We start from the raw sequence: 16,672 nt of genomic DNA on the forward strand, positions 1-16,672 counted from the left end.
CCCACCAGGACCTGGCCCCATCTGGCCCTTCCTGAGTGGTGATGCTCCTCTGTCAGAACTCAGAGGCACCTGCTATTCCGCCTGCAGAATGCTCTAATCCCAAACTCTCTAGCCCTACGACTGGCTCTGCCACGACAAATCCATTTGTTTCTAAGGTGCTTGGTGGCTCTCTTCTTCTAAGTTTGCTGCAGGGGGCTTAATAATATCTCTACCCTTCTGCACTCTGTGATTTAAGAGGGCATGGATTTGCAAGCATTTGTAACTTCTGCCACATAATTTTCAGGTGGAACTCAAATCGGGAGAGAAAAGGGTAAATGCAGCCTGCTCTTTCCATGTGGGGGGCACATTTCGTGGTGCATGCAAGATTAATGGTGGGCCATAACATTAAAGGCAGGCTCGTTGTGGACCTGTCCGGCCTAAGTGGGGAAAGGAACCATCAAATTCGCTCATAAAACCTCTCTGGCATGGGAACACATGAATTCCAGAGCCATGGGCACATGGGGCACATGAATGCTTCACAGTCTGTGGTTTTTCTGCAGAATGCACAGTTAGAAATATGCCCAGTCGCAAAGAGCACATACCTGCTCCTTTCCAAAGGAGTGCTAAAATCAATTAACAAGTCCTCAAAGAGGCAGGCCTGTTCCAGTCCCCACCTCAGATAGTCTCAAAGGGCGAAGAAGCCAGTGCAAATTTATCAGCAATTTCAGCAGACGTTGTGTCTAAAGAGTGCAGCAGCTACCTTTGGGCTGACCAAAATTCTGGCACCTTCGCTGAGTGTCCTGGAGCAGGCACAGAAATCCTTGATCTCCAAGGGGGATGTAGCATTTCAAAGACCACAGGGCAAATGTGCTCCTGAGCATATGCAGAATCCTTTTCCTCTGGTGAGGTGTGGGGAACCTTTAGCCACCCCAGATCTTGCTAGACTGCAACTCCCGTCAACTCCAGCAAGCAGGAGTTCAGCAACATCTGGAGGGCCAGAGGTTCCCCACACCTGAGCTAGAGACTCTGCAGGTATCTGTGGATTCTGGAGTCCCAGAATTCGCCTTAGGTATATTTTTTCATGGATGTTAGTGACTTCACCTACCTGATGCTGCGTAGGAGGTGACCTAGGATGAGATGGCTGGCAGGTTCTCATGCTATGGCCTGGCTGACTTGCTTGCACAGTAAACAGGAAGCGAGTACTCAGTGTGTAATCTTATCACAGCGAAGAACGGTAGCAACTTCCCCAAATCTCTTGCTAAGCAGCAAAACTCTGTATTGCTGGGTCTGCCTGCTGGCAAATTGAATCACAATGGTACAAAATAACTCAGCAAGCTGACATTTATAAAGAGTTAAACAAAGGTTAGTGTACTAAATATTATTTCCAATTCTAGGTAGTTTGCTATTGGAGAAATACCATATATGATTATAAAAATCTAAAGCAAAAATTATTTTAAAATATGATTTCATTTCTAGATCAGACAGACAAGATTTCTTCTACTATATATTTATTTCTTTATCATATACACACAAAGCTTCTATTTTTAAACAGGAAATACAAATCCATACAGATGTTCATTTTGTTACAGTTCTGTTAAGTTGCATACAAATTATAAAGATTCCAAGTTTTTTTATGTTCTGCCATGAGTCTATCGCGAGTTTTGCCATTACTGCATATTCTGATAGTTTCTCTTTCCATGCATCTATTCCAGGACATATGTCAGATTTCCATATGTTAGCCAACACCACTCTGACTGCTGTGGTCATATAACTAAATAGTTCCACTGACGATTTCACAATACAGTAGCTGAAGGAGTCATCCCCAACAGCATAGTTTTGGGGTCCAATGCAATGTTTATTTTTATTTTTTTACATTTTTTCATTTCAAAACGAACTTTCCTCCAAAACCTTTTGGAAGAAGGTTCCTTGAGGTCTATGACATTTCCAGCAATGTCCATTCATTTCATTATTCATCTTCTGTATATCTTTCAAAGTTATATACCATTGAAAGAACATTTTGATACAGTCATACCTCATGTTACGGCCATTTCAGGTTACGTGTTTTTGGGTTGCAGACTGCGGGAAACTCAGAAGTAACGGAATGGGTTGGTTCCGGGTTTTGCCGCTTGCGCAGAAGCGCCAAATTGTGCCAGCGCCTGCGCATATGCAACGCTTCAGGATGCGAACGCTGTGGGTTGCGGACATGCCTCCATCACGGATTACGTCCACAACCCGAGGTTTCACTGTACCAATTTTGTTTTAAGGCTTAACTTGCAGTGAATTTTATTCCTTTATTCATAATTGTTCTCATTGTTCCACTGTAAACTGTTCTTAAAAATTTTGCATCCATTTTGTCATATAATGTTTTGCTTGTTTGGGCTCGGTGTCATATCTGAGTACAGTAATAGTTTATAAATTGTACTGTTTGCCATACAGTCTTTCTTGAATCTGGATATTAGTTGACAGTATGTAAGCAGTTTCATATTTTTTCTCCTCTTTAATACTTCGGCATGTATTTGATCTGTTCTTGAAGATGAACCATATTTTGGTACAATATATAGCCGTACATTCTCTTCTCGGCTCTAATAATAATGTTCCAGTGGTGACATTAACAGTGCTGCTAAGGGCATTTTTGTGATTTTTGTAGTGCAACTCATGATTTTTGTGGTGCAGGCTGTGCCCCTGGCTATGATGTGTGAATTGATGGTGAGTTTGGGGTAGCTCAATGCATAAAGCATGAGGATCCATGCTTCGAAATCATGTTTTGGGGCCATGGAGTTGCCAGGAAGCCGTGGATACATGATTTTTGTGGTGCAGGCTGTGCCCCTGGCTATGATGTGTGTTTTGACTGTGAGTTTGGGGTGGCGCAATGCAAAAAGCATGAGTATCCATGAAGATCCATGCTTTGAAGCCATGGAGTTGCCAGGAAGCCATGGATATGTGATTTTTGTGGTGCAGGCTATGCCCCTAGCTATGATGTGTGATTTGACGGTGAGTTTGGGTTGGCCCAATGCAAAAAGCATGAGGATCCATGAGGATCCGTGCTTCGGAACCACGTTTTTGGGCCATGGTATGGCCAAGAAGCTGTGGATCTGAGTTTTTTGTGGTGCTGGCTGTGCCCCTGGCTATGATGTGCGATTTGACGGGGGGTGGTGGTGGTTTGGGGTGGCGCAATGGAAAAAACGTGAGGATCCATGCTTCAAAGACACATTTTTGGGCCACGGTGTCACCAGGAAGCTGTGGATCCATGATTTTTGTGGTGCAGGCTGTAACCATGGCCATGATATTTGATCTGATGGTGACTAGTGCAAAAATCATGAGGATCCATGAGGATCCGTGTTTTTAATCATGTTTTTGCGCCGCTGCGGTACCACGAAACAGTGGATGCGTGATTTTTTTGGTTCTGCCCTTAGACACGTGGAGTAGAGTATCATGGTGTTTTTATTTTGTTTCAATATAAAAATCATATGAACTCATGAGGATCCATGTTTTTGTGGTGCTGCAGGGCGGCTAAGTGTTAGATCCACGTTTTTTTATAGTCCAGTCTGTAGGCGTGCCTTTCAGATATGATTTGACACTGGATTTGTTGGAGTTGTTTTTTAAAAAGTGGAGGATCCCCGAGGATCAGTGCAGATCCGCCTTTAACCCAGACCCCCGGTTGAGCATTAATCTGAGTCGTGGATTCCGGCCTCACGTTAAGCAAAAAAAATTCCTGCATTGCACGGGGACGGGGTTGGGCGCTAGATTGTGGTCCCTTAACCTATGTTGCGATTCCCTCCCCAGTTCCTTAGAAAAACCTTTTATCCCCTTGCCCTTCCCTGCGCAGCAACCGGGCAAAGCTTCGACGGCGCTCACGGCGCAGGCGCCTGGTCGCCGCGCACGCGCACTGCCTTCCCAAGCCTTTAGCCGGCGGAGGTGGGCGGGGCCCAGAGCTTTCGGTGGTGGGCGGGGAAGGAGGGGGAAAAAAAGCAGCCTTGGGCGCAAGGGAATAGGGAGAGGAGGGGTAGCTGGGAACAGCCTCCGAGATCCCGCGCATGCGCATCCGAGCGGCGGCGCAGGCGCAGTGCGGCCCGGCCGCTGTGAGGGGACGGGACAGGGCGGGCGGCTGTCGGGCGGCGGACATTTTTTGGGGGGGTCCCGCGATGCGCCCCCTGTGAGAAGGGCGGCGGAAGGCGGATCGCCATGAACCTGAGGGGCTTGTTTCAGGACTTCAATCCCAGGTGAGGCCGAGGCGGAGGCCGGGTCTGCGCGGGTTCAGAGGGGACTCGGAAGGGCTGGAGGGGCGGCTATTGTTATTCGCGAGAAACCCTATTGTTCTTTTTATGGCTGCTATTCCTTGGCCCGCACCGTCGGAACTCCCTGCCACTTGAGGTCAAGGAGGCGCCTTCGCTGCTCTTTGTACTCTTTTCGGCCCATGCTAATCGGGGGTGGGGGGTGGAGGATGGGAAGCCCACCCAGGTGCTTAGGAGGAAGCCGAGGTGAATCCTAAACACTTTTTGGCATTTCGGCTTCCGCGTGTTGTGAATTTTTCCTCGATTTTACGGGGCGGGGAAGGGAAGAGTGTTGCAAACCGCCTCGAGGGGTGTCTCTCTCCTTTTTTAAAACAATCAAGTGGTGCATAAGTCTTACGAAGTAAATAAAATAAAACGGATGGCATTTTAAAAAACAAACCATAAACCAGTGCTTATACCTTATAAACCGATATATATATATATATATATATATATGCAGGTTTTGGTGTCTTCGGGTGTCTTCCCGAAGACACCAAAACCTGCATTCCTGTACCCGTGAAAATCTACGAAAGCAAATATATATATATATATATATATATATATATATATGGCATAATTTGTTCATCTATCGCGTCCTGCTGAAGCTATTGTAGAAGATAAAATACACAAAGCAGACGAAATGGAAACCAGAAAGTTTTGTCAGATGAGAGAGCCTGCTTCTCCCAATGGATTTTAACATAACATCCCCACATAGTCTTTGACGTTTTACTATGTTTTTAATGTGCTGTAAGCCACCCAGAGTGGCTAGGGAAACCCAGCCAGATGGGCGGGGTATTATTATTATTATTATTAATTACTTTCAAATTACAAAGCAGGCCGCTTACATCCCCCCCCCCCAATTGTTGACATCTGTCTGTCGTCTGACTGAAGTCAAACTGTTGGGAGAGTGCCCCCAATAATACAAAGTTAAATCAGATACACAGTTGACCTCCTAAAACCTAGAGCTTTAAACCTTTGAACAAGACCTGCTCTTAGGTCCTTGTGGATTGGTCTAAACCAGTTAGTAGCCTGGTAGATCTTCATGAAGATTGCCTCCACATGGACAAGCTCCCACTTCACAAAGTACTGTATGTGGAGATAGATACCTTCCTTTGAATGTGGCAGAGTGCACAGGTTGGAACCACAAGACTATAAATGCTTTTTTCTTCATTTGACATTTGGTGATGCTGGTTACATAGTGAGGGTGAGGCGTCTGAATGGTTTGGCCTGCCAAGGGGCACATTCAGACAGGCAGGCTGGCAGAAGTGCAATCAGCACAAAAATCATGCTTTAGAATGTGAGATTTCATCTTGCCACATGACATCTCTTCTTTTAAAATAAAATAAAATTACTAGTTGCTTTATCTTGCCCAGGGGCAATCCAAAGCAACTTACGTGTGGGGGAGAGAATCTCTCATTAAGCATGAGGGGCATGAGCTGACAGTGTGTGTGTGTGTGTGTGTGTATGTGTGTGTGTGTGTGTGGTATGCATATACACATTCATAACATTCTCCTAGGAGCACAGGATAGTATTTGGGTGTGTGGCATTGAAAAGTATGGTGCCTTTGCAGCTGGAAGTTCCATGGTCTATTGGCTGGTAGCTGCGGATGCTGCATGGAGCCTGGGGTGGTAAAAGGTGTTCCTGAACTTGAAGCAAGTATCTGGGGTAGTGGAATGCAGGAGAGAAGTATTTCCCATAGCTAAGCTGCTGGGGAGAAAAGCAATGCATTTAGCTCCATTTATGTATGACATACTAACAACTTCAGTTTGATTTAAAAGGGGATTAGATAAATTCATGGAGCTGATAAGGCTTTCAGTGGCTGCTAGTATGCTTACCTACCATTGAATACCAGTTACTAGGGGGCAGCAGGTGAAAAGACATACTCCATCTTGTTTGTGGGCTTCCCATGGTTTGGCTGGCTACCATGGAAAACAGGATGCTTGACTATATGGGCTTCTGGTTTGATCAGTAGGGCTCATGTGCTTGCATTCCTAAGGAGAGTTCCTTTTAAGCATGGGTGCAGTGACATGAAAGAGAATCTCCTTAGGTTAAAACCAATGGTAGCTTTATTAGAGTGGGTAACTTGTTGTGTAAGGTGCAGCACATGTTTTTTGCCAGTCTCTCTACCAGCTTCAGACCCCTGAAAAACGGTACTTTAGGGTTAGGAAACTCCCTGGAAGAGCATGGAATATTGCACAGCAGACCGTAGTAGTTATAGGGGGATCAGTGAAAATTGAGTGACCTGCATGATTGGAAGAGCTTTCCACTCCTAGTACAAAGCCACCAGTGTCCATATTTTTAGGTATTTATAACTCACACTTGCATCTTCCTTCTAGAAGCTCACGTAGGAAGATGCAAGTGTGAGTTATAAATACCTAAAAATATGGACACTACATGAAGTTGGGAGATTGCAGCCATCCTGGAATCATTGTGGCTGGAGGGAGACTTGAGACCCAGCCCAGCTTGATTCAAGGCCATGCTGTCAGCTACACTGGCCTTGTAAATAAGGTGAGTACAGGCAACCCCCCATTTACATGGAGATTACTTCTGAGGCACAGTGAAATCACGTAAATTTTAAACACCATTGGAAAAGCCTGCAAACACGTCGCCCTGTCTAGCCCATTTTTGTGATTCTTTTTTTTTGGGTCACTTGGGTTCAGTGCGATGCGCAGTTGCGCACATACTGAACACATGTAAATTGAGGGGCGGGTTGCCTGTAATAAAAATTACTAGTCTGCCGGCAGAAAAGAAACGGGTCCATCCTTCCTTCAACATCTGCATTTCTGTAGTAGGTACAGAACAGGTGGCATCCCACTTCTGGCAGCCTGCTTGGTTTCTGTGCTGATGACATCAGATGAATAAAGAGCTCCATCCCTCTTTTGCCAGTCTGCTTATTCACCTGCATGGAATTCATTATTTATGTCATGGCTGCCAGGCTGTGGTTTAAATACAAAGTTCGAATGTGGAGTAGGTGTGGTTACGCCATTTTAGTGGTTTTTGTTAATATACTCCAGTTCGAAGTGGTAATCTTTACAACAGCCCTGTGAGGCAAGCCAGCATTCAGGTTCTCCAATATTGTAGTTATGGGCTGACAGAGACTGATTTGACTAAAACAACTTAAAGAGGTGAGATTTGATACAGGGACTTTTTGAAACATGCTGCACTGGTTTCAGTCAAAGGTCTTTCTAATCCAGCATCCTGTTTCCATTAGTGGCTAGCCAGATGCTTCCAGGATGACCACAGACTTGCTTGAAAGGAATAACCCTGCCTTGTTTGTCTCGTGACAACTAGCGTTCAAAGGTTTTCTACCTCTGTATCCCGAGGTTCCTATTATGACTAAGTTGCTAGTAGAGCTTTATGTCACTTAGCTTGTACATCACACCCTATCTATTACTTCTTTGGAGCAACAAATGAAAACTGGGACATATAAATTATGGAAGGCTTAAGTCTTATAAAGAGAAAACCAGAAAAGTGTTTTTTGATTTTTTTTTTTTAAAAAAACATTGAATAGAATTAGTTCCAGGAAAGTATGAATATTGTGGGGAAACAGCTGGGTTTTAAAAACATACTGCTTTTTACAAGGTAAAATGGAATTAATCTATTGTGGATTGAATTTTATGACTCATCATTACTTGCCTAACTCCTTGGGATGGAGTAGGGAAAAAGCAAATACATACCCTGTTATGAGGTTAAAGGTAAAGGGACCCCTGACTGTTAGGTCCAGTCATGGCCGACTCTGGGGTTGCAGCACTCATCTCGCTTTACTGGCCGAGGGAGCCGGTGTACAGTTTCCAGGTCATGTTGCCAGCATGACTATGCCGCTTCTGGCAAACCAGAGCAGCGCACAGAAACGCCGTTTACCTTCCCGCCGGAGTGGTACCTATTTATCTACTTGCACTTTGACGTGCTTTCAGACTCCTAGGTTGGCAGGAGCAGGGACCGAGCAACGGGAGCTCACCCCGTTGCGAGGATTTGAACTGCCAACCTTCTGATTGGCAAGTCCTAGGCTCTGTGGTTTACACCACAGCACCACCCGCTTCCTTTTGTTGTGAGGTTAGTCTTCAAAAATAGAGGTGGGTTAATGGCCATCTGAGGCATTTCTCATGTGGAAGAGGGTCTTCTGTCCCCGTCAAGTGGAAAAATAATCCCCCAGTTGAACTGAAGGAATTTGCTTCTTACATTTTGTTTTAAGAGGTTTTTGTAATCTCATAGCACCTCACACACCACATAAAGACATTCTCCTTTTATTCTTACTACTTATAAAAGAATTGAGTCTGGCCCAATTGGTTCTACAGCTCTATGGCAAGTGGTTTTGTTGTAGCAAAAGTGTTTTGATAGATCAACAAATTTGTTGATTTTTAAGACCATGCCTGAAGCTTTAAAAAGTAATGCAGGAAGCTTCCCATAGCATATATACCAGGTGTGTAGTGCCAGATAGCTGAGCTATGTTCTTGAAATAGAAATAGCTCCTTAGCTTATTAGTACAGTCTTACCAATGTATAATATATGAGTCTTTTGGAAGATTTTGGTGCTCATGTGGTAGGACCTAGGTGTGCAGGTAGATTGAGTCATAGTGCATTTGGATCTTTATTTGTTCAGTGCTTTAGATGTATATTGAATTTATAAAGATACCTAGGACAGCAACATACATACCCTAAAAATGTAAATTCCTTGATGTTAATGTGTTTGTTACTGCAAGACTGGACTACTGCAATGTTCTGTATGTGGGGCTTCCTTCATGCTTGATCCGGAAGCTGAAGTTAGTGCAGAATGCTGCAGCATGATTGCTGACTGGAGCGAGGCGTTATCAGCATATAACACCTGTGTTTACAGATCCACACTGCTTGCTGATTTGCTACTGGCCAAGTTCAAGGTGTTACTATTAGTATAAAGCCCTTAACAACCTGGGACCAGTTACCCTACAAGATCGTCTTACCCTACATGTGCCTACTTGACGGCTTGGATTGGTGGAAATGGCACTACTACAGGTGCCACATCATACCCATTCCTCATTTGTAAGATCTCAGTTGTTTAGTGTGGCACTACCTGCACTTTGGAACTCCCTGCCTTTTGAGATCAAGAAAGCTCCTTCAATGTGCCCTTTCTGGTGCCTGCTAAAAACATTCCTATTTAGACAAGCCTACCCAGATGCGGGACGCAGGTGGCGCTGTGGGTTAAACCACTGAGCCTAGGGCTTACCGATCAAAAGGTTGTCGGTTCAAATCCCCATTGAGCTCCCGTTGCTCGGTCCCAGCTCCTGCCAACCTAGCAGTTCGAAAGCACTGCAAAGTGCAAGTAGATAAATAGGTACCACTCCGGCGGGAAGGTAAACAGCGTTTCCATGCACTGCTCTGATTTGCCAGAAGTGGCATAGTCATGCTGGCCACATGACCCGGAAGCTGTACGCCGGCTCCCTCAGCCAGTAAAGCGAGATAAGTGCTGCAACCCCAGAGTCGGTAATGACTGGACCTAATGGTCAGGGGTACCTTTACCTTTACCCAGATGCTTGGAAAGTTGAGGTAATATTAATCTGTTGTAGTATTTTAACTTTTGCATGTTTTAAAGTAGGATTGTAAACTCTTTTTGGTTCTACTGTTTTATCTTTTGTAATCTGCTTTGATTTTTTTACAATCTAGTGTGTATAAATAAATCATTCTCTCTCTTTTTTAATGCCCCCCCCAGCAAATTTCTTATCTATGCCTGCCTGCTGCTCTTCTCAGTTTTGCTTTCTCTTCGTTTGGATGACAAGATTCAGTGGAGCTACTGGGCAGTGTTTGCTCCAATATGGCTGTGGAAGTTGATGGTAATTGTGGGCGCCTCAGTAGGAACTGGAGTATGGGCACGAAACCCACAGTATCGGTAAGAGTAATATACCTTTTATGTATTTAAATCATCTGTGGGTTAATTCATGTAAAATTTGTGGTACAGTGGTACCTCAGGTTAAGTACTTAATTCGTTCCGGAGGTTCGTACTTAACCTGAAACTGTTCTTAACCTGAAGCACCACTTTAGCTAATGGAGCCTACCGCTGCTGCCACGTCGCTGGAGCCCAATTTCTGTTCTCATCCTGAAGCAAAGTTCTTAACCTGAAGCACTATTTCTGGGTTAGCGGAATGTGTAACTTGAAGCGTATGTAACCTGAGGTACCACTGTATAACCACTGAGAGTGCTTGTGTGGGCCCTGTTGCTACACAATCTTATGTCCCTCGCAGTACTCCTTTTCAGATGGGGTTAGGAGCATGGCAGTTTAGTAGATGACCTTAACCAAAAAAACAAGTCCTCTATGCAGTTAGTGCCACTTTGGAAGATGGCATGTTAGCAATTATCCTGTGGTTACTTATCTATGTACACCCCATGAACACAATAGGTGACCTTTTCCCATAAGGGTATAGCATCTTTGCAGAAAGTATAAGTAATATGTAGAGAGCAGGCTAAGTCAAATCCCCGTGAATGTGTGGACAAAGTTGTATTGTTCATCTAACATAATACTGTATATATATTTTTTCTGCCCCCCTTTAGTGCAGAAGGAGAAACATGTGTGGAGTTCAAAGCCATGTTAATTGCAGTTGGCATCCACTTGTTACTGCTGATGTTTGAAGTGCTAGTCTGTGATGGAATTGAGAGAGGAACCCGCTTCTGGCTTCTAGTCTTTATGCCGTTGTTCTTTGTGTCTCCAGTATCCGTTGCAGCTTGTGTTTGGGGCTTTCGGCATGACAGATCTCTGGAGGTGAGACTGCTGGATGGGTGGGTTAGTGCTGTGGTGGGGGTTGAGGGCTCTAATTTATAATTCAAGTTTATAAACTGAAAATTTCTTTTTCTATCTCAGTTTTCTTTTGAACCATGTTGTAAATAATTTTTTAGTAGATGTATATATTATATTATATCATATTATATTGCTTAGCATGGAAAAGTAATTGTGCTGGCTCCTAGAGAGTTGATCAGGGTGGCTTTCCTACTTCAGGCCTGCTGCCCTGAGCTATACCATACTTTGGCTTGGTGTTACATTCCACATTCAGTCATATGGTTTATCTGTCCCAGACAGGTTTTCTATGGAAAACCACAGAACACACTTTTAGTTTCAGCATGCCCTGGCCCCAATGAGCCAAATTTGACAGGTAGGCAGGACATTGTGTATGATGTCAGGTGCAGGGTGGGCATGGCTTCCCAAAAATGGCATCATGAGCCAAATTGGGAGGCCTACTGGGCCAGATTTGGCCCCTAGGCTAGAATGCCCGAAGGGCCTTATTAACTTCCTGTTTATGTTTCAGTTGTGGTGGCACACTCATAATATATTATCGAATTGCATTCAAGGAGCAAAATGTTTAGCTCAAAAATTATGTACAGGTGCTGTGTTTTGACTGTGGTAGCATTCTAGGGGGGTGGGGATGAAACCCTATTTTGATTCTGACATGCCTGCTTTTATTCTTTCCTAGCTGGAAATCCTGTGTTCTGTCAATATTCTCCAGTTCATATTCATTGCCCTCCGACTGGATGAAATTATCAAGTGGCCATGGCTTGTACGTAAACTGTGCTCATTTTTAATGCTATTTTCAAAGCTTTAAGGTTTTATGCAAATGCTAAGTGTGATGACTGTCTAAGGAAAATGGGTTTTTTAATTATGGCATACACGGAAACCTGAGCAATAATCCATGAAGCAAATTGACCACTTGTTTTAACAAACCTTAAGATGCATCGTAAATAGTAGGTGAGCCTTCTGTATTTATTGCTTCTTCAATTTACAAGCCACACTTTTATTAATAGGGTGACATACAACTAAAAAACAAGTACGGCAAAATCATAATGAAAAGCAGATAACCTGTAGCAAAATCCTCAAAATTATCACTAAAATCATAAAGCAACCTTAAAACTTGTGATAAAAACATAATGGAATACCTTGGCAATTTTTTTAAAAAATTGCCTGCTTTCTGAAATCCATAAGTTCCAGGCATTCTATATCTAAGGTACGGTGGATGAGAAAGCTCTCTTTGTGGTCACCATGTACTTATTCAGGTGGTGGTGGGAATTCAGAGGGCCTCGGATGAATAACAAAGAGTTTGGAAGACGCTTCATGCAGTGAAGATGAAGAAAGACATGAGCAGAATAAACAGTAAATGAAATTTAGGCAGCCATGATGTCCATAAGACGTTATAAGGGTTTCTGTGCTGCAAGGACAAACTATAAAGGTCTCCTTTTCAGATGTGTGTCTGATATGGTCTTCAGAATGTAAGGTGAAAATTACATTGAAAGACATCAAGCACATTAGTGGTGGTTTTATCTTAGTCTCCTGCTTCATAATGTGTCTTCCATATGAAGACAATATTGATACTGTAAGCTCTGCAAAACCAGTTGCCCCCTCCCCCCCCGCCCGAACTGATATCTACATGAAGAAACTCCTCTCTAAGTTTTAGACTTCAAGTAAAGCAAAGTTCATCTTTTAAAATAAATCTTGCTTAAGTATTGTACTAAGGCAAAACTTCTTAAAGCTGTGGTGGGGAGGAGATAGATTTATAGTTCCAAGTACTGTGTGTTTTTGAGGTAGGTTCATCTGATTGCATGACTGTTGTTAAAGGTAAAGAGTCTCTGTTTGGTTTTAAAGGAGCTGCACTGAAAGGATTTTCAAACATAATGACAAATTTCAGAACTGGTACTACCTTCATAGGAAAACTGGGCAGCTTTTCTGACTGATCAGTGAAAGCATTCTCTCCCTACTTTATTTGCAGGTTGTCTGTGTCCCTCTGTGGATCCTGATGTCCTTTCTGTGTTTGGTTGTGCTCTATTACATTGTCTGGTCAGTCCTATTCTTACGCTCAATGGATGTGATTGCTGAGCAAAGAAGAACTCACATAACAATGGCCATCAGTTGGATGACAATTGTAGTTCCATTACTCACCTTTGAAGTAAGCAAAAAACTATCTATGAGGTTGGAATATTGTCTGGGAGATCATTCACAGTTCTTTTAATAGTGTGCCTTTTTAGAGGCAGTCACAGTTGCAAATGGAGCTGCTGTTGTGAATAAGATTTTCACATCAAAATGGGAAGTGTGTCTTAGTGTTGGGAGGGTAACAATGAGTATTGAGTGCCTGATTTCTAGAGCAGTGTTGATAGTTGTGTGAGAGGATTATGAATTCTGTGATCTCTATAAATTGTACATACTAAGCACATTTTTGCATAGGCATCTTGCATAGCTTCTTTCACTTCTAGTTGCAAAGAGTTATTTTGCAACTAGTTTCTAGTACTTGCAACTTCAAATACATTTTCAAACTATATTTGTAGTTGCAAGTACTAGAAACTACTGAGGCTGTCAGTATTCTCCACCCAGTACCAAACTGTGTCAAATACGCAGTCATGACTAAAAAAAGCCTCCTTGAAAACAGACACATGGCTGTCTGAAAAGTTTGCTAGCCCTATGAGACCTGTGAATGTAAGATAATGTCTAGAATTGGGTTCCTACTAGGTTTGGAAAAATTTCACATTCATGGTCATGATGTCTAGGAATTTCAGCCACCTGCTAGATTGGTGCCTAGGACATTAAAATAATCCTGTGTTTTTAAGGAAGGGGATGTATTAAGCTTGAAACTGAAACTCCCTAATTGTCTTTCTAGATCCTGCTTGTGCACAGATTGGATGGACACAATACATTCTCATATATACCCATATTTGTTCCTCTCTGGCTCTCACTGATAACTTTAATGGCAACAACATTTGGACAGAAAGGAGGCAATCATTGTAAGTATTCTGCAGAGAAGCCTTCTCCTTGTTCTTCTCATATTGAAATAACATCCTGTCATTTTTACGTGCAGCAGAAAGAGATCTGTTTGTTTTGCTTCTTGGTTTTTGGTCAGTTTCATTTTAGACTGAAGATCTCAATAATCCTTTCTTTGTACAGGGTGGTTTGGAATCCGCAAAGACTTCTGTCAGTTTCTACTTGAAATTTTCCCATTCCTAAGAGAGTATGGCAATATTTCTTACGATCTGCATCATGAAGATAATGAAGAAGCAGAAGAAACCCCTGTCCCAGAACCTCCGAAAATAGCTCCAATGTTTCGGAAGAAGACTGGAGTGGTCATTACTCAGAGTCCTGGGAAATACGTTATACCGCCTCCCAAATTAAACATTGATATGCCAGATTAAAAGTGAACTCGGCCATGTAGCACATAGCTAGGACTGACTACTCCCTGTTAAATCACAACTGGGAATCAGTGGCCAACTTTTATGTCATGCCTTCATTTTTGTTTATGGATAGCTGTGTCTGCTTTAATGGCTTGTAATGTAGATAATGTAGATTTGTTTTAATATAATTAGAGAGTTTCAGTGTATTTGCATATGAAATATCACGCCAGTAAAACAAATGAGAATGCAATTGCTGGGATAAGGTTCACAAATGGACAGCATTTTATCAGGTCTCATGTTTATGGCATATACTCTTGGTTTGGCCGGGAGCATTGAACCATCAGTGTAGAGTTTGTTAGCTACGAAGTCCAAGTTTTTACACAGTACAATTAAGAATTTAAAATAACTATCCTACCTAATGAGCATCAAACCTGCCTAGTTACAGATGGGCAAGCCATGTTGAAATCAGTGGCCTTTGCACACATGTAACTTGTGGGCTGGATTGTACCCACAGTGTTTTAGAGAAGTGGAAAATGCGGCTTTATTTGTTAATCTTCCTGCTTTGTTTTAATTAAAGCTTGCCTGTATAGTATTTATGTGAATTTTGGCAATGTAATATATTTTAAAACTGTACAGTATAAATATGTAAAAGTATTTTTTTAAAGGGCTGTGTGAAATGCATAATCTATTGTGAGCGACAAATTTTGTGTCAATATGTACACTCAACTTCCATTTATGTTAATATACCATAGTCACACGGTGGTATATCAGCATGCTCCTTAGCCTCTTAATTTCACTATTAAACCATGAACACTGTGCTTCAAGCATGTTCTCAGGTAGGACTTCTAGGTTCTTCCACTGTTAATGGATCAAATTACCTTGATAAAGATATGTAAATTATTGTGTAAATAACCACAATCTTTGTACTGTAGAGGAAAAGGGAAAGTACTAGCTTTTTGAAAAGTTGCTTTTCCACTTTTGTTAAAATGTAATTGTTCGTTAATCTTATTTCTCAGTCTCCAAATTTTTGGCTGGTCAATAAAGTATCCTGTATTGCTTGCTTAGCTCTCTATTTTCTACAAAGCATATAATAACTCTATAGCTTCATAGACATACTTCCAAACTCCCTGATTAGGAACCAGGTTTGGGATGTGCCCATGATGAAGTAGCATATTCTGTTTGGTAAAATTCCTGATCTTTAATGGAAGAAAAATACATGACATAGGATTCATTTATAAGCCATTTCATGATGGCATGGGCATTCTCTAGATTTACCACTTAGGTTCTAAATGACAGCAATAGTAAAAATCAACTTAAGAAGTCCTATTGTGCTCGGTTCAAAAACTGAGCAGAAAGCAAAAACTTGGTGGTTCTGTTCTGTGAACACTTGCAGAAGACTTCTAGCAGGGCAGTGCCACAATTTTTCAAGGGGGCATTAGAATATTCAGATTATAATATCAAAAACATAATGGATAAAGACACAGCCATGTGATGAACACTAGCAGATCTTTAAAAGAACTTTGTGAAAGAATCTTGACTACATGGAAGAGTTTCCTTGCATTTAGGGTCACTTTTTCATGCTCCATTCTTCAGCTAGGTTGGAAACAGCCATTCCATGTTTGGAAGGACACTTTTTAACCCAAGCCATTTTTCTGTTACTATACAATAAAGTTGCTTGAAATTTGGCATAAAACTTCCTTTGTCTGAAAAAGGAACGGTTTATTTACAATGATAGAAAATTCAGTGCAGGCAGGGCTTGTACTGGAATAGCAAATGAGAAGTTGCTTCCTTCTTATTCACAAGCTTGCCTGGAACAGATTTCCTCTTCACCAGGTGACAAATTTTAAGCCCATATAACCATATTTCTCATAAAGCTATGTATTTAACCAAGGTTCAGTATGCACCTAGTGTTTAACTTTAGTGTATGTATTAGGCAAATAGTATTAGCTGAAGGGAGTGGAGACTTGAAGTAGTGCTTGTCACTCTACACCTAAATTGTTAATGAACTTTTGCTTGTAATTGAGGATGTACAGTTACGCTACACAGAACAAGGTGGATCTAGCAAGTCAAACATGTTTCCTTTTCTGTAAGAGCAGGAAGGGTGGGTTCTTAGCTTTCTGTTCCTTACTATAAAATTACAGATTGAAATAGCCTAGAATAACTCCAGTTTCTGGGTAAAAAAATTCCTTCCAGTAGCACCTTAAAGACCAACTAAGTTAGTTCTTGGTATGAGCTTTCGTGTGCATGTACACTTCTTCAGATACACACTTCTTCAGATCCAGTTTCTGGGGTTATTATACCCCAGTTTTGTTC

The 16,672-nt window shown here is 42.2% G+C and overlaps 1 protein-coding gene and 1 long non-coding RNA gene across 2 annotated transcripts in view; both read left to right on the top strand.

The window, feature by feature from the left end:
• Positions 1-16,672, top strand: part of LOC309523465 — a 313,851-nt gene that overhangs the window by 138,854 nt on the left and 158,325 nt on the right. The window lies entirely within an intron of this gene.
• Positions 4,040-15,417, top strand: TMEM185A (transmembrane protein 185A). Its single transcript, XM_082207293.1, has 7 exons — positions 4,040-4,199; positions 9,933-10,109; positions 10,769-10,976; positions 11,683-11,766; positions 12,970-13,146; positions 13,852-13,975; positions 14,136-15,417. Exons 1-7 carry the CDS (start codon positions 4,162-4,164, stop codon positions 14,378-14,380), a joined length of 1,053 nt encoding a protein of 350 aa, XP_082063419.1. The 5' UTR covers positions 4,040-4,161; the 3' UTR covers positions 14,381-15,417.

Source organism: Podarcis vaucheri (genome assembly GCF_965113315.1).
Source record: "Podarcis vaucheri genome assembly, chromosome: Z".
Classification (NCBI taxonomy): Eukaryota; Metazoa; Chordata; class Lepidosauria; order Squamata; family Lacertidae; genus Podarcis; species Podarcis vaucheri.

Bases quoted from the DNA above. Each gene is read 5' to 3' on its own strand.
- TMEM185A (XM_082207293.1), top strand. From the start codon at position 4,162: ATGAACCTGAGGGGCTTGTTTCAGGACTTCAATCCCAG. The intron at 10,110-10,768 runs GTAAGAGTAATA...GCCCCCCTTTAG, and splicing joins GCACGAAACCCACAGTATCG to TGCAGAAGGAGAAACATGTG. The intron at 13,147-13,851 runs GTAAGCAAAAAA...TTGTCTTTCTAG, and splicing joins TTCCATTACTCACCTTTGAA to ATCCTGCTTGTGCACAGATT.